Below are 26,034 nucleotides of genomic sequence, written 5' to 3' on the forward strand. Positions count from 1 at the left end.
GGGATTTTGGCATCCGTTGAGGACCTAGATCTCGCCAGACCCTCAGACACAATGGATATAGACTGCTCAGGCAATAAATTGGTGGCAGCAGGTGACTCTTGATGCGTAAGCTGCCTCATTGAATGTTCCATGCCTTTCCAGTCTCACGATGTCATCCTCCAGTGGAATTGCGTTGGTTGGCTGAGCCACGGCAACTGTTGAGCTTTACACCTGTGATCTGCATTTCCCTCCAGGAAACCTGGTTCCCCCCAATGTGGACCCCTGCCCTCCGCGCCTATAAGGGGTATTACAGTAACTCTAGTGACTATATTAGAGTGTCAGGAGGAGTTTGCGTTTATGTCCTAAACTCAGTCTGTAGTGAACCCATGCCCCTTCAAACCCCTTTTGAAGCTGTGGTTTTCAGAATAAGGATGATGCAAGAAATAACTGTCTGCAATATATATCTTCCTCCAGATGGTGCAGTACCCATGAATGTATTAGCTGCACTGATTGATCAACTCCCTAAACCTTTCCTACTTCTGGGTGAGTTTAATGCTCATAACCCCTTGTGGGGTGGTACCATGCTTACTGGCCGAGGCAGAGATGTCGAAACTTTACTGTCGCAGTTCGACCTCTGCCTCTTAAATACTGGGGCCGCCACACTTTTCAGTGTGGCTCATTGTAGTTACTTGGCCATTGATTTATCAATTTGCAGCTCAGGACTTTTCCCATCCATCCACAGGAGAGCACATGACGACCTGTGTGGTAGTGACCACTTCCCCATCTTCCTGTCACTGCCCCAGCATGAGGCCCACAGACACCTGCCCAGATGGGCTTTGAACAAGGCGGACTGGGGATATTTCACCACTGCTGTCACCATTGAATCTCTCCCACACGGTAACATCAATGTGATGGTTGTGCAGATGACTAGCAGCAGAAAATGTGATCCCTGGTTCTTTAGGGTGCCCGAGATGTAAGGCAGTCCCTTGATGGTCACCGGAAGTCGCTGAAGCAATTAAGGAGGGTTGGCGAGCTCTACCATGCTATAAGCGGCACCCTTCCCTGGAGCACTTCATAGCCTTTAAACAGCTCCGTACCCGTATTCACTATCTTATCAAATAATGGAAGCAGGAGTGTTGGTAGAGATACATCTTGACCATGGGGCGCCATATGTCACCTTCCCAAGTCTGGGCATAGATTAAATGTCATTTTGGATACCAGACCCCAACAGCTGTCCCCGGTGATACCATAAATGGCAAGTTATGTACCAACACAAACGCAATTGCCAAGCACTTTGCTTGAGCTTCTGTGTCGGAGAATTACCCCCACAGCCTTTCACATACTCAAACAGAGGCTGGAAGGAAACATTCTCTCATTCACTACACACAGCAGTGAATCCTATAACGCCCCATTTACAGATTGGGAGCTCCTCAGTGCCCTTGCACATTGCCCCGACACAGCTCCTGGGCCTGATCGCATCCACAGTCAGATGATTAAACATCCTTCATCTGACTACAAGCGACATCGACTCGTCATCTTCAACCGGATCTGGTGCGATGGCATCTTTCCATCGCATTGGCGGGAGAGCACCATCATTCCGGTGTTCAAACCTGGTAAAAACCCGCTTGATGTGGATAGCTATCGGCCCATCACCTTCACCAATGTTCTTTGTAAGCTGCTGGAATGTATGGTATGTCGACGGTTGGGTTGGGTCCTGGAGTCACGTGGCTTGCTCTCTCCATGTCAGGGTGGCTTCCGCCAGGGCGGCTCTACCACTGATAATCTTGTGTCCATCGAGTCTGCCATCCGAACACCCTTTTCCAGATGGCAACACCTGATTGCCATCTTTTTTGACTTGGCAGCATCATATCCTTGCCACATTGTATGAGTGGAGTCTCCGGGGACCAATCCCGATTTTTATCCAAAACTTCCTGTTGCTCCGTACTTTCCGTGTCTATGTTGGTGACTCCCATAGTTTCATCGATATCCAGGAGAATGGAGTCCCGCAGGGCTCTGTATTGAGTGTGTCTCTATTTTTAGTGGCCATTAACACTCTAGCAGCAGTTGTTGGGCTCTCTGTTTCACCTTCTCTGTATGCAGACAACTTCTGCATTTCGCACTGCTGCTCCAGTACTGTTGTTGCTGAGCAGCGCCTTCAGGGAGCCACCCACAAGGTGCAATCATGGGCTCTAGCACACGGCTTCCAGTTTTCAGCTGCAAAGTCGTATGTCATGCACTTCTGTCGGCGTCGTACCGTTCATGCGGAACCCACACTTTACCTTAATGACGATCTACTCACTGTAGTGGAGACATATCAATTGCTAGGACTGGTTTTCAATGCTCAACTGAGTTGGCTCCCTCACCTTTGTCAACTTAATCAGAAGTGCTGGCAGCACCTCAATCCCCTCCATTGCCTGAGCAACATCAATTGGAATGCAGATCGCTGTATGCTGCTGCAGCTCTACAGAGCCCTTGTCCAATCCTGAATTGACTATGGGTGTGTGGTTTATGGTTCGGCAGCACCTTCAGAATTGCATTTACTCAACCCTGTGCACTATTGCGGGGTTCGATTAGCGACAGGAGCTCTTAGGACGAGTCCGGTGACCGGCGTACTGGTGAAGGCTGGTGTCCCTCCACTGTAGATCAGACATGCTGAACTGCTTACCAGTTACACCGCACACATTCATAGTTCCATTGAGCATCCAAATTATTGTCTCGTTTTCCCACCCGTGCCAGTCCATCTCCCGCATCAGCGGCCCAGATTGGGGCTAACGATTGCCGTTTGTGTGCGGTCCCTTCTTTCCAAACTGGAGCGCTTCCCTTTACCACCTCTACTTGCGGTCCGTTCATGTATGCCTCTATGGAATACGCCTCAGCTGCAGCTTCTTCTGGACCTTTTGCTTGGCCCTAAGGACTCTGTTAACCCCGCCGCTCTCCGCTGTCACTTCCTCTCGATTCTTGACATGTTCCGTAGCTCTGAAGTGGTTTTACACCGACGGCTCAATGGCTGATGGTCACGTAGGCTTTGCATATGTTCATGGAGTACATATTGAGCAGCACTCCTTGCAAGTTGGCTGCAGTGTTTTCACTGCAGAGCTGGTGGCCATATCTCATGCTTTTGAGTACATCTGCTCATACCCTGGCAAGTCGTTTCTCCTGTGTACTGGTTCATTGAGCAGCCTACAAGCTGTCGACCAGTGCAACCCTTGTCACCCTCTGGTAGTGTCCATTCAGGAGTCCATCTATGCCATGGAACAGTCCCGCCATTCCTTGGTGTTTGTGTGGACCCCAGGACATGTCAGAATCCCCAACAACAAACTTGCTGACAGACTGGCCAAACAGGCACCACGAGAACTGCTTCTGGAGATAGGCATCTCTGAAGCTGACCTGTGTGCTGTCTTACACCGCAGGGTTTTTCAGCTTTGGGAGACGGAATGGCATAACAGCATGCACAACAAACTGCGTGTCATTAAGGAGACTATGATTGTGTGGAAGTCGTCCATGCAGGCCTCTTGCAGGGAATCAGTTGTCCTCTGCCGGCTCCGCATTGGCCATACGTGACTAATGCATGGATACCTACTCCGTCGCGAGGACCCACCTGTGTCGTCGTGGCTCCCAAATGACAGTTGTCCACCTCTTGCTGGACTGCCCACTTTTATCCATTCTGCGGCAGACTTTTAGCTTTCCTAGCACCCTACCTTCGGTGTTGGGCGACAATGCATCCACAGCAGATTTAGTTTTACGGTTTATCTGTGAGAGTGGGATTTATACTTCTATGTAGGTTTTAGTGCATGTCCTTTGTCTCTCTGTGTCCTCCACCCTAGTGCTTTTAGGATGGAGGTTTTCATATATTGCAGAGTGGCTGTCTTTCCCTTTTTATCCTCAGCCAGTGTAATCTGCTTTCATGTTTTACTCTCTTCTGTTTCTAGCGTCTCTGTTATTTTCTTGTCCTCATTTGTTCATTATAGTGTTCGTTGCCGGTCCTTCGTTCTTCTTGCTTTTCCTTTCTTTCTGTTTTGTGTTATATGTTTCGTCCATTTTATTCTCACATTTGTGGCATTGTTTTATTAGGAACAAGGGACCAATGACCTCATAGTGTGGCCCCTTCTCCCACCTTTGAACCAATCAACCAACCAACCTTGGGTGTGCTACCCAGACCCATTTTCAGGATTCTTATCTAATGCCTGCCAGGGGCAATAAAATTTGATTAATTTTTGATCAAATTAAAAAAGATTAATTGCTGTCATAATCTATTCATTAAGAGGTAGAATCTTATTTTAAAAGTTTAATACAATGAAGCAAGTATTACAGTTAGAAACTGTGTGTTTGTCTCGAGGCAACATAACTGATGGTGCGCACATGCCGAAACTTTATTCATTCAGTGTTTGAGAATAAGAAAACTTACTGATTTCGAAGAAAGTTTACACACAATTTCAAAGCTTTTCAAACCTTTTTCTCACTGACACTTCCCACAAAATAATGAAAGGAAAAATTTCATTGCTTACTACTTTTCCACTGTTCGTGCAGTAAAACAGCAGCATCGGGCATGATGTTTTAATTTATTACCTCTTTACTACTAATTCTATTTGTATCATAGTTTGTACACAATATCCATGTATACTACAGAATGTACCTACAATATTATATCATTGTACAACACACATTTCAGAAGATGTGAAGTCATAAACATTTACATGTGTGAAAAACTAGCTTTTACTTAAAATGAAGCACAAATTACGCAGTTTATATTCATCTGATGTCTCATAATGCGAGCTCTTAGTGACTTTCAACGAACTTTAAGCATAATTTCAAACCTTTCCTAAACTTTTTCTCACTTCCATTACATGCTTAATGGCAAATATTTAGTGCTAAGTAATCAGACGATTGAAGCTGTTCCCACATAAGAGTTTGATTCTGTAAAGAATCAGGAGTTCACTGGTACAAGTCTGAATGTGTACACCACAGAGAGCAACAATAATGTGAGGAAGTTATACTAATGGTATTGGATGTTTTGTGTATACTACTGCACACTGCTCACTGGAGACAGTCATAGTTTCTTCTTGCCAATTGACTCATTCAAGTTTTCTAAGATTAAAAAAAGTTTGTGTGGCACAATGACCTGGTGCAAGTCTCTCAATTGGACACCACTTCTCCAACTTGCATGGCCTTAAAACCAACGGCACCCAATTTTGCCTCAACAGTAACCCATCAAAGTACTAGCTGGACCCAGTGTTGCTTAACTTCGGTGATTGGGTGTGAACCAATGTTACCAGTGGGCCTTATACATAAAAGGACAGCAATATATTTTGAATAAAGTTGCTGTGTCAGTTTTTTCTCCTCTGGCCATTCAGCCTCTTTTCATTTATAATTCCCTTAAGAACAACACTACAGAATCCTGCTGTCTGTATAAAATCTGTTATCACATAAAGAGGTGTAAAATCAGCCATAGTCAAAAATGCTCTCCTGTTACTCTCATTCACAAAAGGCTTTTGCTGTTTTGTCTTTCCTTTGTTTCCAAACTGTCACCCCCGTAGTACCCCATCCTGCGTACTGCGCTGTCAACCACATGAATCATCACAATTAAGAAGGGGAGAGATCTTTTTCATCCATTTTGTTTGAGCCATAATTTCAAGACACTGAAAGAGTAAAGTTTTGTTTTGTGCCATTCATATACCACGTATTCCGGCGACATGTATTGCAGTCGAGTAAAATAGTTGTTAATTTTGGCAGTTAAATGTTTAAATGTCTTTCTAAATTTGTGCTATCTAATTAATGAAATTTTGTGTTGTTTTCAGTTCAAATCAGTGTGATGTGAAATGAAACGGAGAGCAGAAGACACCGTTAAACAGGAACAAGTGCAGGTGGGAGTTTATTGTGGACAACCCCGCTCTCGTGCTAGTGGCAGTGGCTTTGTTATGGGAGATTCTGCACCTTCAGCACTTGCGACACACTCCAGTGCAAGAATTCTTTCCTCACTTTCTGGTAATTCCCTTTATTAGTGAGATTTTGATATTTTGCTTGGCAGTAATTTACAAAATTGCTAAAGATATTTTCACATGTTATTATATATTAGTGTTAGTTATACTGCATTTTGTTTCCTTGCATACTGAAGTGTACTGTTGGCAAAAAGTTTGTGGACATCACAAATGTTACTTACATTACTCAAAACACTGAAATGAGGTTTGATTGTAAAAGCTGAGAAATTTGGCTGTAGGATTCTTCACAGACATTGAAAGAAAAATGATTATGTAATTTGTACAGTGCTCTTGTTAGCAGCAGTGAGAAAGTTAGGTATTTCTATACTGGTCCTGGCTAAACAGCGCTCCACGAGTGCGAGTGCTCCTGCCTAGCACTCCAAGTGCAGTGATGAGTAGGACTGAGGGTTTAGGAGGAGGAGAAAAAGCAAGGCTGCAGCTGGATGCCACTTGAGCAAAGCATTTGCCTTGTCAGACGCCAAGCAGTTTGCTGGCAACTCACATTTACTTTCTGCATAAGGAATATTACGGCACTTATCTAAAAAATAAAAAGTGGAAAAGCCACATTGTTCAATGCCGAATGGGAATTTCCTTAATTTTCATATAATTGAAATGCCATGTAAAGTGCTAAATATGCCATCGCACTATTATTGGCTGGAAAAATACTAGGACATCATTACAACACCATCCAGAAAGACCATATGATGCACTTGGCTTCTTACGAACGGCAGTGAATGCTGTCTGAACTGAAGGTAGTCATTAGGCCAAAAACTGAGTTAAGGGTGAGTTGAGTGGTGACAAAAAATTTTTGCGGTCAACATCATATATTATTTGAAATCATTAAGTGTCTTAATGCAAGGTGAGAATCATTTGGTAACATATGGGAGACAAGATTAATGCCATCATACAGAAGGTAGTCCAAGGAGAGGGGGAGGGGGGGGGGGGGGGGAAGAAAACACAGCTTCAGATTCATGACCTGGAACGTTTGCCATAAGTAAAGGCAGTCATTTGTGGACCACACATGACTGTCTATATTTTATTAACTGAAATATTTCATCATGATTTCTCTAGGAGATTCTAAGCCATTGCACAACTGAAGACAAATTTTGATTTATTTGAGCTGATAGATGTTTAGTGTAGCTCTCAGTTCAATGACCTGTTTGTCCAGTCCAGGTATTTACAAGACTTTATGAAATGTCACCCCAAGGGCAATATCCTCAACTGCAGAGACAAGGCAATAAAGTTATTTCACTGTTCAATCCACCACTTGTGTGCGAACATTTTCTTGCTTTTATGAAATCAACAACACCGCACCAATGTTCAGGTTTCACCGATTTCAATCTGCGTAAGTCCATAGGTTTGACTGTATCCTGAACTATAGTTCTGGATATATTACAAATTATAAAACTGAAATGTGTATAAGTTTATAAAGATCACAACTTAATGTTAAATGCAAATACATAAAGCTTTTCAAGTTCAGCTCATCCTATTAGCACCATCTAATGCACTTCTTTTATCAAGTAATAAAAATTATTGCTTTGGCAGAAAAATAAAAAGTTGAAAATAAACACACGTGATAAAATCCTGCTTATAAAAATATGCTGCAGTTTTTGTTCTTAGAAGTAGTTCCATTATGTTGCAAACTATTGTTCCTCTCCTGCATGCGCAGCCTTCAACATATATCCATCTCACTCACACATCCGCTCGAAATAGCGCAGCGGTGGGGGAAGCCAGATTGCTGATCCCCCTGCGGGTTCGGGGGTAAGAATAGGCCCGCGGTATTCCTGCCTGTCGTAAGAGGCGACTAAAAGGAGTCTCAAACGTTTCGGCCTTCTGTGATGGTCCCCTCTTGGGTTTGACCTCCTCCTTTTTTTTACACGTGGTGTTTTTCTATTGGTCCATCATTCACCACCATCTTGCATGTTCCTTATTGTCGTGTGGCGGGATTTACACCCAACGTCTTCTGGGTTACCTCCTTCTCGTCTTGTGCGCAATCCCCTTCTTAGCGCCCACGACAACTGTGGACCCTTTCAACATCTAAAATCCAGCACGGTAGCCAGTCCGTTGTGGTGGGGTCGTCATGTACCCTCTTGGTGGTAGCCCCCTGACCACGCAGAGATCACACTGCAGATGCCAGAGCTGTTTCCTCCCCATGCATGCCAAGGAGTATGTGCCCATCTTGTCTGGGGCACGGGGACTCCGGGCAACAGGATATCGGCCAGGTACCAGTTGCTTTGGCTGGGTGGCGCCCTTGGGGAGAGCCCTCGTTCGGAGTAGGTGGCATCTGGGCGGATGTGGCGCAATGAAGCGCAATAAATCGCACCAAGCTGGTGGTCGCACGGCCACCAGCATCTCTAAGCGAGGCAGAGTAGACTTTGATGCTGCGCAATATGACCCTCAGTCGTTCCCCTCGTTGGCTGCGCCATGGGAGGGACGTAGATCTAGCGCCAAGCGGGAGCCTTATGTACCGCAATACCTTGTCTGCAGCAGGACTGATGGTGACTCCTTTCTTACGACGAAGCCTCTGTTTTTTGTGGAACACCTGGAGGATAAGTTTGGGGAAGAGCCGGGGTTGTCTAAAATGAGGAATGGGTCCATCCTCCTCAAGACGTCTTCCCCAGCCCAGTCACGAGCGTTGCTCTTGTGTGATAAGCTGGGTGACGTCCCTGTTACCGTCACTCCCCACAGTAGCTTAAATATGGTCCAGGGGATTATTTACCATCGTGACCTATTGTTAAAATCCGATGACGAGCTGAGAGCCGACTTAGAACGACGTGGAGTGCATTTTGTCCATCGTGTACATCGAGGACCCAAGACTAACAGGGTGGCCACCGGTGCCTTTATCTTGGCCTTCGAGGGTGATGTCTTGCCCGAGAAGGTCAAGGTAATGGTTTACCGTTGTGACGTCAAGCCCTACGTCCCTCCCCCAATGCGGTGCTTCCAGTGCTGGAAGTTTGGGCACATGTCCTCCTGTTGCCCATCCTGCGCCACATGTCGAGATTGCGGACACCCTTCTCATCCCGATTCTCCATGTGCGCCTCTGCCTGTATGTGTCAACTGTGGGGAGCATCACTCTCCATGCTCGCCGGATTGCCCCGTTCTTCATAAGGAGCGGAAGATAATGGAATTTAAGACCCTGGACCGGCTTACTTATCGAGAGGCAAAACTGAAATTTGAAAGGTTGTATCCTGCTTCCCTTCGAACATCTTATGCTGCAGCCACGTCATCGTCGCCCTCGCGAGCGGCGGTTGTCGCCTCCTCTGTGCCGCCTTCAGTGGGCCCTCGGGGCCATACCTCTCTGTCTGCCCCCCTCATGTCTGGGGGCACGCCTTCCTCTGTTGCCCCCTTAGCCGTTGGGGGCAAATCCTCTTCTGTCGCTCCCCCCACGCTTACTTCGGGAGTGACGTCTGCTCAAAAACCGGGGGGCTTGATCCCTCCCCCTCCTTCTCCACCGGCGTTGCCTCTGCCGGTTCCTCTCTCGTGGAAGGGGTCCCTCGGGGCTCTCCCTTCCTCCGTTTCTTCTCCTACCCAGTCGGATGTCAGCCAGTGGCTGAAGGTTCCGCCACCTGCTGGTCGTAGGGCTTCTGCGTCATCGTCAGCCTCCGACGCTCCTTCAGAGAAGCTCTCCCAGCCCTCTCACCCTAAGGGCAGACGCGAGAAGAAGGAACGAAATGTGTCCGCCTGCTGTACATAGTCCTGGCTCCGGGGATGAGGTGGAGATCCTCGCCTCTGCCGCGGGTCTCGCCCTCACGGAACCCTCGGGGGCCTTTCCTATGGCCTCAGCTGACTCTCCCCCATTGGCAGCAGTTGGCTCTGATGCGCCGTCTGCCTCTTAGTCGCCCTCACACCCTCCCAGTCCCTTACTGCTTCCATTCTCCAGTGGAATTGCGGCGGTTATTTCCGCCACCTGCCTGAGCTCCGGATGCTTCTGAGTGTTTCCCCTGTTCTCTGCATTGCTCTGCAGGAAACTTGGTTTCCAGCAATGCGGACCCCTGCCCTTCGTGGTTATCGGGGATACTATAAGAACCGTGCTGCCTGTCAACGAGCATCAGGTGGGGTTTGCCTCTTTGTTCACCACTCTGTCTGTAGCTCGCCAGTACCCCTTCTGACGCCTTTAGAGGCAGTCGCTATCAGGTTTGATCTCTCACCAGCCATTACTGTTTGCTCTGTTTACATTCCTCCGGATGGGGAGCTCCCCCGACATGTCTTGGCTGCGCTGCTGGCTCAGCTCCCGCCACCATTGCTACTTCTGGGCGATTTCAATGCCCACAACCCTCTATGGGGTGGGACTGTCTCCAATGACCGCGGTCGTGCCGTGGGGCATGTGTTGGCTCAGCTTGACCTTAGCCTCTTGAACACCGGTGCTCCCACGCATTTCAGTGTGGCCCATGGCTCGTTCTCGGCCATCGATCTCTCTCTTTGCAGCCCCGGACTTGTCCCATACCTCCTCTGGAGGGTGCATCCTGATGTGTGTGGTAGTGACCATTTTCCCATCTATTTGTCACTGCCCCAGTGTCATTCTTCTGGGCGCCTGCCCCGCTGGGTTCTCCACAGGGCTGACTGGCCGGCTTTTACTTCCACTGCAACCATTGAGTCTCCCCCACAGGGTGACATTGACGAGGTGGTCTGTGTCTTATCCACGTCAATCATTTCGGCGGCCGAGGCTGCCATCCCCCGCTCTTCTGGACTCCCTCGGAGGAAGGCTGTCCCCTGGTGGTCGCCGGAGATTGCTGAGGCTATTCGCGACCGTCGGCGGGCTCTCCAGCGTCATAGGCGGCACCCGTCTCTAGAGACCCTCATCGCCTTTAAGAGGCTCCGTGCCTTGGCCCGTCGCCTTATCGCACGGCATAAGCAGGAGTGCTGGGAGAGGTATGTCTCATCCTTGGGCTCCCGTGTCTCCCCCTCGCTCGTGTGGTCCCAGATCCGGCGGATTTATGGATACCAGACCCTATGGGTGTCCCTGGGATCTCCTTGGATGGCGCTGTCTGCACGGACGCTGCCGCCATTGCTGAACACCTTGCTGCGCACTTTGCTCAGAGCTCTGCGACTGCCACTTATCCCCCCACCTTTCGCTCTCTAAAGGAGCAAGCCGAGCAGACGCTATTATCATTCCACACGCGTCGTTCTGAAAAATACAATGCTCCTTTCAGCGAGAGGGAATTCCTCGCTGCCCTCGCCGACTGCCCTGATATGGCATCAGGACAAGACTGCATCCACGCACAGATGCTGAAGCATCTCTCCCGGGACTGCCAGACACACATCCTCACCATCTTTAACCGCATTTGGAGCGAGGGCGTGTTCCCGTCGCAATGGCGAGAGGGTCTAATTGTCCCCATCTTGAAGCCCGGTGCGGACCCACTGGCGGTGGACAGCTATCATCCCATTACCCTCACCAACGTTTTGTGCAAATTGCTCGAACGTATGGTGTGGCGGCGTTTGTGTTGGGTCCTTGAGTCGCGCTGTCTCCTCGCTCCATCCCAGGGTGGCTTCCGTCGGGACCGGTCTGCTGCGGACAATTTGGTGCGGCTGGACTCTGCTATCCGTACGGCCTTTGCCCGACGTCAGCATCTCGTTGCTGTATTTTTTGATCTGCAGAAGGCGTATGACACCACATGGAGGCATCACGTCCTTGCTACGTTGCATGAGTGGGGTCTTCGTGGTCAGCTCCCGGCTTTTCTTCAAACCTTTTTATTGTGCCGCTCTTTCCGGGTGCAAGTGGGTGCCGCCTCTAGTTCATCTTATATACAGGAAAATGGGGTCCCGCAGGGCTCGGTGTTGAGCGTCTCCTTATTACTAGTGGCCATTAATGGTCTGGCTGCAGCCGTGGGCTCGTCGGTGTCTCCTTCTTTGTATGCCGACGACGTCTGCATCTCCTTTAGCTCCACGACTACAGGAGTCGCCGAATGCAGGCTGCAAGTCGCCGTTCGCAAGGCAGCATCATGGGCTCTGACTCATGGTTTTCAGTTCTCTGCAGCCAAGACTCGAGTTATGCACTTCTGCAGGCGTCGGACGGTCCACCCTCATCCTGAACTTTCCCTCGACGGCCACCTGCTTGAAGTGGTGGACACTTGCCGCTTCTTAGGACTCGTCTTTGATGCCCGGCTCACATGGGTTCCTCATATTACTCAGCTGAAGCAAAAGTGCTGGCGGCACCTCAACGCCCTCCGCTGCCTGAGCCACAACTCTTGGGGTGCGGATCGCTGCACGCTGTTGCGATTATACAGAGCCCTTGTGCAGTCCAGGCTTGATTATGGGAGCCTGGCCTATGGGTCTGCATCACCCTCAGTGTTGAAGTTGTTAGACCCCATACACCACTGTGGGGTTCGGCTTGCCACTGGCGCTTTTCGTACGAGCCCCGAGGACAGTCTACTGGTGGAGGCCGGGGTTCCCCCACTGCGGATTCGCCGCCATCGACTGCCCGCCGACTATGCTGTCCACGTGCATTGCTCGCCGGGCCATCCCCATCGTCGCCTGCTATTCCCTGCCATGGTCCTCCATCTGCCCGAACGGCGACCTAGGTCTGGGCTTTCCATAGCTGTCTGCGTCCAGTCCCTGCTGTCGGAACTGGGGTCATTCCCTCTTCTGCCTCCCTTCCGGGTCCGTGCACCTACGCCTCCCTGGTGTTTGCCCCAGCTGTCCGTCCGTCTGGACTTGGCACAGGGACCCAAGGACTCGGTTCCGCCTGTGGCCCTCCGTCGCTGTTTTCTTGCGCTCCTCGCCTCATTTTCGGGCTGTGAGACTGTCTTCACTGATGGTTCCCTGGTTGATGGTCGCACTGCCTACGCTTTTGCTCATGCTGCCCATGTTGAACAGCGCTCCTTGCTGGCTGGCTGCAGTATTTTTACTGCAGAGCTGGTGGCCATATTGCGCGCTCTTGTGCATATGCGTTCCTGCTCAGGTACGTCCATCGTCATCTGCAGTGACTCCCTGAGCAGCCTCCAGGCCATCGACCGCTGCTATACCTCTGCTCCTCTGGTGTCCTCTATTCAGGAGTCTGTTTCCGCCATTACCCGCTCTGGTCATTCGGTGGTCTTTATTTGGACGCCAGGTCACGTTGGCATCCCGGGGAACGAATGTGTCGACAGGCTAACCAAAGGGGCGATCGACGCCCTAGCTTTGGAAATCGGCCTCACAGCTCGCGATCAGCAACTGGTGTTGCGCCGTAAGGTGCTTGGGATGTGGACTGCTGAGTGGCGTGGCATGACATCCCCGAATAAACTGCGGGATGTCAAGGAGACGACCGCTGTGTGGCGCTCCTCTCTGCGGACGTCTCGCAGGGACTCTGTAATCCTGTGTCGGGTCCGCATCGGCCATACCTACCTGACGCACGGCCATCTTTTGTGTCAGGAGGATCCGCCCCTGTGTCGGTGTGGGTTCCGGCTGACGGTCACCCACATTTTGCTGGAGTGTCCCCGATTGCGCACCATCCGGCAGTCTTTTAATCTCCCGGGCACTTTGCCTTTGGTTTTATGTGACGATGCCTCCATGGCTGACAACGTTTTAAATTTTATCCGTGGCAGTCCTTTTTATGGTTCAATTTAGGGTGGTCCTGCACCTTCCCCTTTCTGTGTCTTTTGTCCTCACGTCTCTCCATATTTGTTGCTGTTTTGGTGTGTCATCGGATGGTTGACTCTTTCCCTTTTTTTTTTTGTTCTTGTGGTCAGTCAACCAGTCTCCGGCCATCTTATTTTCTTCTGTTCCTTTCTGTCTGGTGTTCCTCTGTACTCTTCTTGTCTGTAGTGTTTGTTGCTGCATTTGTGTTCTTTTAACGCCTGGGGGGCGTCTCCTCCCCCCTTTGGTTTTTACCTGCTTCGCCAATTTTCTGCTCGCCTGTTTTTGGAATGGGGGCCTGATGACCTTTGCTGTTTAGTCCCCCTTAAACATCCCAACAACCACCACCACCACCACCACCACCACCAGATTGCTGAGCAGACTTGCTGTGCTCGTGGATTGTCAGCATGCTACAGGAGCACATACATTGGCCAGGCCTGTTCGATACTAATACATTCAATGTGCTTTTAACAGTGTGATTAAGTAAATAATGTACAGAGAGTTTTTAACTGTCACTGAAATCTGTCAAAATGAATAATCACAGTTTTTTGCTTTAATTAGACACATTATATTGTATAACGAATGGTGTTGATTGAGAAAGAACAGCTCAGCACAACCTCATTATGCCGTGAATCACCATTCTGAGAACCATATGATGACAGGCTGTTGGTAATAACAGGACAAGAGATTAAAATAATAGAGGAGATATATGAGGACTGTTTAAAAAAAGACCAACCTTTTGAAATAGCATGTCAACCGGCAGAAGGAGCTTGTTACGGCTACTGAGTGCACCTATTGGCAGGCTTAAAGAAAAAACTTGCATTAGCTTCATTCTGCTGTGACCATTAGTTGTCAAGCTACAGCTGCTGAAGTGAGCGCGTACACAAGCTGTTCATCAAATTAATGGCAAAGTGATAATAAAACAGCTTAAAGAGCAGTGAGTGTGCCTGTGAAATTTTTCTGTAGATGTAGCAAAACTTTTACAGAGACAGGCTGCAGCTGATTGAATTGATGGAACATCCACCCATAAGGACTGCGGACGATGCACAGACACTGGCCATGGCAATGCTCGATGATGACAGGAACCCAATTTGGCTGGTGGCCAGAACCACAAACCCAAACAGTCGCACCCAGCCAGAACAGTTGCAGACGCGGCGACACATGCAGGTGGTGAAGGAGTGTCCATGGTTGGCATCCATGTAGCAGTTCTGCCAGGCTCTTGTCCCCACCTTAGTGAAATGGTATGAACTAAAAAATTGGTCTAAAGCAGCTTCAGGGGACCTGCCAGATACATACTTCTACATCTGAGTTTTAAATGTCTGACAATGCATTCAGCCTCACCATTACATTGGGGATGAAACGAGGGAGCTGTGAGATGGTGAACACCAGTAGCCTGACAAAAACATGCAAATTCTCGAGAAACAAACTGGGGGCTGTTGTCAGTAACCATGGTATACGTGAGTCCCTCAGTTGCAAAAATCATGTTAGCAGGTTCGAATCCTGCCTTGGACACGGATGTGTGTGATGTCCTTAGGTTAGTTAGGTTTAAGTAGTAGTGCTTAGAGCCATTTGCCCCCACCCCCCTATTTTTTTAAAAAAAGAATAATAGAAAGGGCTGAAATAGTGGCTGCTGCAGACATGGACAGACAGTGAGCCGATACTGATTTAGGAAGGGCCCAGCAAATTAGACATATAGACGCTCCCACGGGCACTGTGGCATTGGCCATGGTGAAAAAGATGACTACAGAGTCACCTGTTGCTGAATACAGTGAGTGCAAGTGGTGATAAGTCATGTAATGTCCTCATCTATGCGTGGCCAATACACATGCCAGAGGGTCAAAGCTTTTGTGCGACAGGTTCCCCAGTGACCAATATGCAGAAGCTGCAGTACATTACAGCATAAGGAAGCAGCAATCGCAACCTGGGGAGCAGTGTCCTCCTATCTAACAAAAGAACCCCGTCAAACACAGAAAGGCAGTGCTGTATGAAGAAGTAATTAAGCAAGAGATCCGAGGCACAACCCGAGTTTGATCCGAGGCACAACCCAGGTTTTTTTCTGACCAATTTTGCGGCACAAACCAGAGGACCCGCCTAAGTACAGGATCTGTGACAACGGCTGATGCTATCATGGCACTAGTGATGGGAAAACCGTCAATCACATTCTGCTTCTCAGTATCTAAATAGCAACAAAGCAACTCGTCCTCATTGAATGCTGGGTCCGACCTGTTTTGAAGGTGAGCGTTGTCGTGTTGGGCTGTTGGCTGGTAATGGGTCTGATAAAGATAACGGGAGAGGAAGAGGGCCCACCATTGCAAACAATACGCTGCCTTGTCCAGCACAAAAGACAAAGTGTTAAAAATTGCAACCAATGGTTTCTGATCCATCATTAAATGGAACTTAGAACCATACAAGAAGACATGAAATTTCTTGAGGGCAAACAGAATCGCTAAAGCCGCCTTTTCAATCTGAGAATACCATTGCTGAGTGGGAGCTAGTCTAAGAAGATTAAGAAGTGGGTTGTTCAGATCCATGCATCTATTTGTGTGCCAGCACTGCAGCAAGGCTCGACCAAGAGGCATATGTAGCCAACAGGAGATCCTGACCCGGCTGAAAATTGGCCATGCCTGGGGCAGATTGAAGCTTATATTTAACCAAAGCAAATGCTCGGTCACAAGTTGGGGACCAGAAAAAAAGGCACATTTTTGTGCAAAAGCACGTGCAGTGGCAGAGCAGCAGTGGATGTGTGTGATAAAACTTACGGTAGTACACAACTTTATCCAGAAATGCCTGAGCTGCATTATTGGAGGTTGGCCGCGGCAAAGCTGCAGTTGCATCAGCATGGTGATGCAATGGCTTGACCCCTGTGTGAGAAACCTCAAAACCTAGGTACTCAATTGATGGCTGAAAAAATGGAGATTTGGTAAGATTGTGCTTGAGACCCACAGAGTGTAAACCGGAAAATGACAATCAGAGATTGCTAAGGTGGTCTTTGGTGAAAGAAACCGAAACAAAGATATTGTTGAGGTAATTGATGCAGCTGGGTACAGCAGCTGTTAACTGTCCTAAAAAAAACTTTAAACTTGTGGGTGCGCTAGCAATGCCAAAAGGCAACCATTGATATTGGTATAGATGGAAGGGTGTGCTGACAACGAGAAGGCACCTAGTGGCCTCATCCAAGGGGAGCTGGATTTATGCTTCCAACAAATCAGTCGGGTAAGTAGTGGCCACCTGACAATTTTGCGAGCAACTTGTCAAGGTGGGGCAAAGAGTATGTATTTATCACGGACTGTGCATTAATTGCAGAGATGAAGTGTACCCATCAGCATCTTAATGATGACTGGTGGTGTGCCCAGTCACTGGAAGAAAAAAGCCAAATGACATTGAGCAACATCAAACGGTCTAATTCGACTGTGAAAGAGCTGCGCAGTGTGACAGGCACCTGTCGCGCCCAAAAAAAGAACAAGGACAGGCTGACTCTTTCATGGTAATGTGGGCCCAAAAACTGGTAACACAATCTAGCCCAGGGGAATACAGAGACAGAACTTGATCTGACACTAAATTTACCTCCACAGCAATGGAGAAACAGAAAGCATTAAATGCGTCTAACCCAAACAGGTCTGCTGGATGGGAATGGTCTACAACAATGAAGATGACAGGGCCAATAACAGATTTGTAAGATACAAGAGCAGGGAACTGTTTATTGGAGCTAACCAACTTCCATGAAACCTGTGTGAGGGGAGGGGAGACCAAGTCCATGTATTTTGTGGGTTTACTAAAGTCACTGCAGCTCCTGTGTCCACTTGCATTTTTAGTGGTGTATTAAACATGTGCAAGTCAAACAATTTGTTTGTGGAAACAGTTATTGTAGAGATATAGTTTATATCCATCAGTACTGCTGTGTCCACAGTGTTTGAAGAAGAGTTACACACTAATGCAATGTGGCCTTTCTTTTGACATTGTTGCAAACTGCCCAACGCTTAGGGCACACAGCATGTTCGTGTTGGACAAAGCAGTACGAGCAAGACAGAAGGGGTGGGGGGGGGGGTCGGGCACCCAGCCGCTGCTGTGACACAGCCTGTTGCTGCTGTGGCCGTAACCAACGCTGCCCCATGTGATGCTGAGTCGAAAGTTTTACTGCTGCAATGGTTTCCTCATCATCCTGAACACTTGCAGTGTGCCTAACAAGGGTTGATTGAGCAACTTCTGATACCTCTCCCCATGCAACAATCTGACCGCCTGCAGCCTGTGAGACTTCAAAGGGCTCTGCTGTATTGAGCACGTTTATAAGTGTCAGATTCTCACAATGAACTGCTTTCTTACGGACTTCACTATCCAGGGCCAGATGAATAGTATCACCCCACATCATGTGATCAGTGTAAGATTCCCGATGTGTACTAGTGACAAATTTACAATGATGACTCAACCCATGTAATTCTGCAGCCCAGGCTTTGTAAGATTGGTTTGGGCATTTCTGACAATGGTAAAATTCTACATGTTTTGCAGTGACATGCATTCTGTCACAGTAACAGATTGAGAGAAGCTTGCACATTTCATTAAATGATAAGCTGGCTGGTTCTTGCAGAGGTACAGGCTGACACAAGCTGGCACAACAAATGATTCATGCATGGCCAAAGCCAGGAAAGAAAGAAAGCTGTACACATGTTTGCACTGCTCACCTGAAAAACGTGGAAATGTTGGCGCAATCGTGTCTTGTTGAAGTTCCAGTCTTCAGCTCATTCATCATATACTGCAAAGGGTGACAGTTGCAGTGAAGGGAGAGTAAACTGCTGCGAACATTTAGACGCCACTTGATTGAGAGTTATAGCGTGAGCCTTCTGTTGCTCCACAAAGCTTGCTGCTGAGCAGTGAGATGTTGGAGTATTTCTTCCATCGAGATATTTGTCGGGTGGCTTAGCACTGACACTAACACATGGAGAAACATAATCCTCACTCATCGCCAAGTCTGTTATAGCAAGAACAAACATGATGTATGGTACATAGTACTTTATAGAGCAACACGTAAGATACAGGTTTTGTGTATTAGCTAACACATTGACTGGACAACAGCAATACATCACAAAGAACAGGCCAAGCACTCATTTGCAATCACTTAAATAATGCTGTTTCTGTGGCGGCTCACCAGAGCGCATCAGGGGGCTGACCCAGGCGGCCTCTATAAGCGGGCCAGTGAACTGTATGGACACACACTCTCTGAATAACGTGCACCATTAGTAAAGGTACATCAGTTAAATTTTCTCAATACCCTGCCAATGAACTGAACTGACACCTGTCATACCAATGACTGTGCCATATGCTCATTTGATTTCATATCCCCTGATCGGAGTGGGTGGTATCAGGACGGATGACACACCATGAGGCGTAGTATGTTCTCTCTTGCTGGTTATCGAACACCAGCAGTCTCTAAGCAGTCAAGGTCTAACTTCAATGCTAAGGAATACGACACCACCAAATCCCCCCCCCCCCCCCCCCCCCTCCCCGGCCACACCACAGGAGGAATGCCAGGCAAAGGATGGCAATGAAACTTATTCACCCCAGTACCTCATATTTACGAGAGTTGATGGGGAACCTTTCTTACGTTATTGGAGCATTTAGAGAACAAGTTTGGGGAGATGGAGTGCTTGTCCAAAATGCGATCAGGGTTGGTCTTGATCAAAACAGTGTCCTCTGCTCAGTCACAGGCACTAATTGCCTGTGACAACCTGGGGGATGTTTCTGTTTCCATCACACCCCATAAGAGCTTAAATATGGTCCAGGGTATTATATTTCACAGGTACCTTCTTTTGCAGTCTGACAATGAGCTGCGCGCCAATTTAGAGCGGCGAGGTGTCCATTTCGTCTGGTGCATCCACCGGGATCTGAGGGATAATCAGGTTGCCACTGGTACCTTCATCTTGGCTTTGACACATTACCCGAAAAGGTCAAGATGATGGTCTACCACTGTGACGTAACGCCATATTCCCCTCCCCCGATGCAGTGCTGCAAGTTCAGCCATATGTCTTCCCTCTCTACTTCCAGCATCACCTGTTTGGATTGTGGATGTCCTTCACATCCCAATGCTCCCCATGCCCCACGTGTCAGCTGCGGAGAGCACCATTCGCCTTGCTCGCCAGACTGTAGGATTCTCCAGAAAGAAAGAAAAATAATGGAATACAAGACCGTGGACCGAGTGACCTACACTGAGGCTAAGAGAAAATATGAGAGGCTACATCCTGTGCATATGACGTCAACCTGTGCTGCCGCTATGACAACAGTTCTGCCATCTTCCGTTCCGCCGTGTACAGTTGGCTCTCAGAATCGCGAGACTCCTCCTGCCCTCTTGATGGGTAGGGGCAGGCACTTACTTCCCTGTTTCTACTGCTGCACAACCTACTTCAGGAGCAACCCCTCCCCCCCAAACCATCGAGGATGTCAGTCTCCACTTTTCAGCCGGAGAAGCTTAAGTCTTCTTCGGGTCCTCTCGCCAGGAAGGGATCCCTTGGGTCACTCCGTTCCCAGGTCCTCCCGTGGAATTGCTGCGGGTTTTTCCACCACCTGGCTGAGCTACAGCAACTGTTAAGATTTATACCTGCTTTCTGCATTGCCCTCCAGGAAACCTTGTTCCCAATAATGCGGACCCCCTGCCCTCCACGGTTATAAGGCTATACGGCTCCACGGCTATAAGGAACCGTAGCGACTATAATTGAGTGTCAGGTGGAGTTTGGGTCTATATTCTGAACTCAGTGTTGTAGTGAACCTGTGCCCCTTCAAACCCATCTTGAAGCTGTGGCTGTCAGGATAAGGACGACACAGGAAACAACTGTCTACAATGTATATCTTCCTCCAGATGGTGCAGCAGCCCTGAACGTATTGGCTACACTGATTGATCAATTCCCTAAACCTTGCCTACTTTTGGGAGATTTTAACGCGCATAACCCCTTGTGGGGTGGTGCCATACTTACTGGCCGAGGTAGGGAGGCTGAAAATTTACTGTCACAACTCGACCTCTGCCTCTTAAATACAGATGCCCCCACACATTTCAGTGTGGCACATGGCACATATTCGGCCATTGATCTCTCTGTTTGCAGTCCTGGCCTTCTCCCATCTATCCACTGGAGAGCACATGACAACCTGTTTGGTAGTGACCACTTCCCCATCTTCCTGTCACTCCCCCGGTGTCAAACAAGGCAGACTGGTAAGCCTTCACCTCTGCTGTCACCACTGAATCTCCCCCACATGGTGCCATCAATGTTGTCATTGAGCAGGTCATTACAACAGTCGTTTCTGCAGTGGAAAACGCGATCCCTCGTTCTTTACGGTGCCCCCAGTGAAAGACAGTCCCTTGGTGGTTGCTGGAAGTCACTGAGGCAATAAAAGAGCATCAGCGAGCTCTACAGCGACATCCTTCCCTAGAGTACCTAATAGCTTTTAAGCGACTCCGTGCTCGTGTTCGCCAGCTTATAACACAACGGAACCAGGAGTGTTGGGAGAGGTACATGTCGACCATTGGTTACCATGTGTCACCTTCCCAAGTCTGGGAGAAGATCAGACGCCAGGTGTCCCTGGCAGGAACATCAATGGCATGTTATGTACCGGCGCAAATGCGATTGCCGAGCACTTTGTTGAGCACTATGCTCGAGCCTCTGTGTCGGAGAACTACCCCACAGCCATTTGCACCCTCAAACGGCAGATGGAAAAGCAAGTCCTCTTGTTCACTACATGCCACAGTGAACCCTATAACACCCCATTTACAGAGTGGGAGCTCATCAGTGCCCTTGCACATTGCCCTGATACAGCTCCTTGGTCAGATCGGATCCACAGTCAGATGATTCAACATCTGTTGTCTGACTAAAGTGACATTTCCATGTCATCTCCAACCGGATCTGGTACGATGGCATCTTTCCACCACAATTGCGGGAGAGCACCATCAATCCGGTGCCCAAACCCGGTGAAAACCCACTTGATGTGGATAGCTACCAGCCCATCAACCTAACCAACTTTCTTTGTAAGCTGCTGGAATTGTTTCATTTGTGTTTGCATGATTCACCAGAGGATTTGTTCATTGTGAGAGTGTCGTAGAGATGTTTAACAAAATACAGCTGGGCATGCTACGAGAAAAATGGCGTGCATCACAGAGAGCCTTGTTCACAAAAGTTGATGTGTCCATGCCACTAAAAAAGTCAAAAAACATATTATGTCTTCTGACTCAGGTCTTTCCTAATGAGAAAAATTTACGCCAATTAAGAGGTGTACCGACAGTCCTCTTTACCTGCATGCCGTATGTACATGTGATAGTAAAGGGAAAATTGATAGTAGTTCACTATGTCATATCTACCATAGTCCATATGGTGACTTGTAGTTATTCTTCTTTTGAATGTGGACAATTTGTGCTTACTTCCATTCAACTTTTGGATTTTCCAAATGATCATGTTACAAAGTGTCTCAGAATATGACTCCATTACTCAGTCAATGTAATATTTAAATTAATCACGTGTGTTCTGTTATCCCCTTACACAAATACTAGTCATTCTTCAGACAGTAGTGCTTACCTTTAGGTGCTACTTTTCTGCATTTGAAGCAGTTCAATGTTTGTGCATTGGAAGTTGTCCTTGCCTTAACGAGTTTTTGAATGCAGAATTAAAGATTTCAGCTTTTATTTAGTTATTATCTTGCATGTCTCCTACACAATCAGTGGACACACACAGAAGTTTTTGAATAATGAAAAGTTTATGTAAAACCATAATTTTATATGATTCTAAGGAAGAACTTCCAAAATGTTTGATATAATCACTCACTGAAAGATTCTGTCCCATGACAATTTTCATCACAGATTATGGAATAATTTCTTTCTCACAAATATGTTTTCCATGTAAGATTCAATATCCCATAATGTGCCCGACAATATTTCAAAGCTTTTACCGATTCGGTGTCTTCCCTGTGATGCCACCACTTGCACCCATGTTGTAGACCTGTGGTGCGTGGAATTGCACTGAACATTACACAACTCCTTGCTGGCAAGCTAATTTGGCTTGGGTAAGTCGAAGAGGAGAAAATGTGGAAAGTGTGAATCATACTGACCTTATAACAATTTGAAAAGAGTTGTGTACGTTACAATGAATGCTGATCAGCCCAGATCATACGAAAATCTTGTCATAGTTACAGTATACTTATTGGCTCTCTAGGAGATACAATTACTCAGCTCTTTGCCAATCTTAGTGTTACATTATGATTTGTTTAATGTAAGCAGCTGGTTCTTTCGTGTTGAGTTTGCGTTCACACTCCAGCACTGCCCCAACGGAAAAGACACTAATCAACATGTGTCTGGGCCGCTCACTACTTGTGCTGCTTCCCCTTCCCCAAAACAACCAACTAACCTCTGTTTGTAATGAAATATAAGTATAATTATTCTGTTTCACTCCTATGGAAAATTCTGCAATACATGTGGCACATATTTGTGGCATATTTCCATGTGGTGCATGAGTACCATATCTAAGAGTACAGATGTAAAATGGAAACAACTGACATGCGCAAATAATATCTTTGGGTTTATGGCTTAAAACAACACTTACATAAAACAACCCCATTGAATGAAAAGTGTTCCCTGTGGACATTTCAATGTAAAATAAATGAATTATAAATAATACATAATACATGAAGTAACAAGTAAATGAAACTAAAATATTTACAAAATATACAGATAATTGTAAACTATATGCCAAAGTTGTGGAAGATACTTAAACTTACTTTCTGTACTATGTTAAATAACCACATGCAGAAAAATGCAAATTTTCCTTTTAAAATGTTTTAAGTTAAAAAAAAAAAAATACAATAATGGCTTTAGAATGAACTTACTCGTATGCCACAGACAATTTCTCAAAACAAGAAATGTTTGTGTCAATGTCATAAATAAATTCTTCTTTGCCCCTGTAAAACACAAATGAATATTACTTGAATGAAACATTTACACCCCTATATGTACCCTACTTTCACTTTCACTATTCGAAGCACAAACTTTCAGCACCAACTGTTTCATCAGTCTTGACTATTCCAATTGGTGAGTCAATATGTCCAAACCAATGTCCACTTCACTGACATTCAAAGTATCTCCCTCTGCATCCACGAGTAAATGTGACTGCATTCTTATTCATACACTTACTTAGACCTCCAAATATTAAACAAGCTATGATATCCAAATAAAACTAATAATCACTGAAATCTTTCTATGATAAAGCATCAATGAAAACAAAGCAAAGCTTATGGAATGCACAAATCAGACCTTTGGTTTGGGATTCAGTTCTCAAAGTAAAATGAAAAATGCATAATAATTCCCAGCTGCGGTATTGTTGCAGTCCTCTCAGTATCAATAAAACAAACTCCAACCCACACTCCTCACAAGGAAACTGTCTGTTAATCTCACCACCTATATCCCTCATATAAATCAAATGACTTAGTTTATGCTCCCACTGTGTGTATAACAACTAGAGAAAGGTTAAAATCTAAGCAACAACAAAATCTTGAAATATGCATTTGACACACACACACACAAAATGCTATAACATTTCTCTCTCTCTCTCTCTCACTCACACACACACACACACACACACACACACACACACACACACATTGCCCTCTACAGTGTTACTCACTTCACCATATTCTATCATGATCCTCATTCCTTATTCAACTTTATCTAATTTATATTTCTCAGCCCATGTATTTTGTTTGTCTGTGGACAAACCAACCAGTACGCATTTGGATGTGGAATTGCCATTACCTCAAAAGGTCCATAATATAATTTAAAAAAAATTCTTTGTCTCCTTGTTGTGCTCACCTGACTTCTCCTTTGTTCTGACCATCACCGAAACCCCAACTCTTATTTCGGTCACCTTCACCTTTCTTTGACACCTGCTTTCTTCTCGTTGCTCTTCTTTCCCTGTTCTACCTTACAGATGTTTCCAACTCTTCTCTTATCATCTCTTTATTTGGGAGGAAATCGACATGTTCTGAGATCAGATTTGGTACCAAACTCCATCCCCTATGGTGAAACCATATTGAGCTGCTGTACACAGTTTTTTATGGTTTCAAAATCTTATAGATATTGCACTAAAGAGCTATGTTGATTGCTGCAGTATGTCCTGCAGAGCCTTTCCAATTCTCTCATGCATCATTCAGCCAGATTGCTGGAGGGATGATATCCTGAGATTCTTACATGCTTTATCCCTGAAATGTCTATAAATTTAATCCAATCATTACTAGTGAATAGTCTATTTTCCTGTGATAAAAATGTGGTATGGATTGTTGTTATTCCGAGTGATTATAACGCTCAAATAGAATTTTTGGTCAATATTGTCACAAAAATTGTTATTTTTTAATTGAATCTTAAAAATAATTAAATTTCAAGAGTTGGTCACATAATCGAAAATGCTCTGTTATTGATCGAAGCTGTGGTGACACCGCAAGACTGGGAGTAAGACAAAGCTATACATGTGTTATAAGAGTGTTAGCCGAAGTTACTAAGTTTTTCCGTACTTTTTCTGGAAACAATTTAGCTACTTAGTTACAGAAAACACATTTTAAGTAACAGTGGAAAGATATTTTGTGAATGCTGATGTTGTGGAAACCTTCCGGAAGTTAATGCATTTATGCTCCACCCTCCTAGAGTGACCATATGTGCAAGGATGGGCATTCTTTTCCCTGATTTCTGCAACATCATTAAACTTGCACAAAATGGATCCATATCTTTGTATCTAAATTGTCGATTACCAGATTCATGTGAAATACACTTTCAGAAACTAAGATGAGCATAACCTGTAAAATGTACCATTGTTCATTATCACTGCAGTTATGAACTACCAGCCAAAGCACAATAAAATTCTTTGGCAAATCTTGGTGTTGATTTATTCATATACAACACAGTCAGCAGAGGTCATGCAGCATGGGCTGTGTCATTGGCACAATGGGTGACACGTCTGACAATTGATCAGAAGGTCTCAGGTTCAAATCCTGATGACACCATAAATTTTTAAAAGTTTGAATCCTGGCATGGTCGTAAAATTTTAAAAGTGTTACACGAAATACGATAATAGCATTATCAGGCACTCAGTGTGGTAGCTGTTTTGATGGTGGTATATATTATATATAGCTTTGTATTAATTTTAGTTGGATAAATGGAAAACTGAGGATAAATGCATTTTAATGTGTGCACACACAATTCACTTTTTTGGAAAGCATTGATAGTGGTGAAGGTATCACCACATGCCCACAGTACAACAAGGTGTGAGGCAAAGAGGTTTTGTATTTGGAAAGATGTAAAGCATGTACAACATGCAGATAACACCAATGTAAGGGGTGGGATGTTTGTGAGTGGAAACTAACATCAGTGTCTGAAGCAGTGAAGCAGACTTAAAATGATAAAGATCCTAGTTGGACAGTACAAAGATAAAAAAATGATTGTTTCCAATAAAACAAAAAGTGTGTGGTCACATTAAGTAGAAATCTTCTCGAAAACGATTTAGGTGAAAAACAATTGCAA

At 46.3% G+C, this 26,034-nt stretch overlaps 1 protein-coding gene across 1 annotated transcript in view; it reads left to right on the forward strand.

Moving 5' to 3' along the window:
* LOC126471313 (paired amphipathic helix protein Sin3b-like) overlaps window positions 1-26,034 on the forward strand; it is a 299,139-nt gene that overhangs the window by 40,005 nt on the left and 233,100 nt on the right. The window contains exon 2 of the mRNA XM_050099434.1: window positions 5,775-5,961. Within this exon, the coding sequence (XP_049955391.1) occupies window positions 5,796-5,961 (166 nt within the window). The 5' untranslated portion in view covers window positions 5,775-5,795. The remainder of the gene's footprint in view (window positions 1-5,774; window positions 5,962-26,034) is intronic.

Source organism: Schistocerca serialis, chromosome 3 (assembly GCF_023864345.2).
Source record: "Schistocerca serialis cubense isolate TAMUIC-IGC-003099 chromosome 3, iqSchSeri2.2, whole genome shotgun sequence".
Classification (NCBI taxonomy): domain Eukaryota; kingdom Metazoa; phylum Arthropoda; class Insecta; order Orthoptera; family Acrididae; genus Schistocerca; species Schistocerca serialis.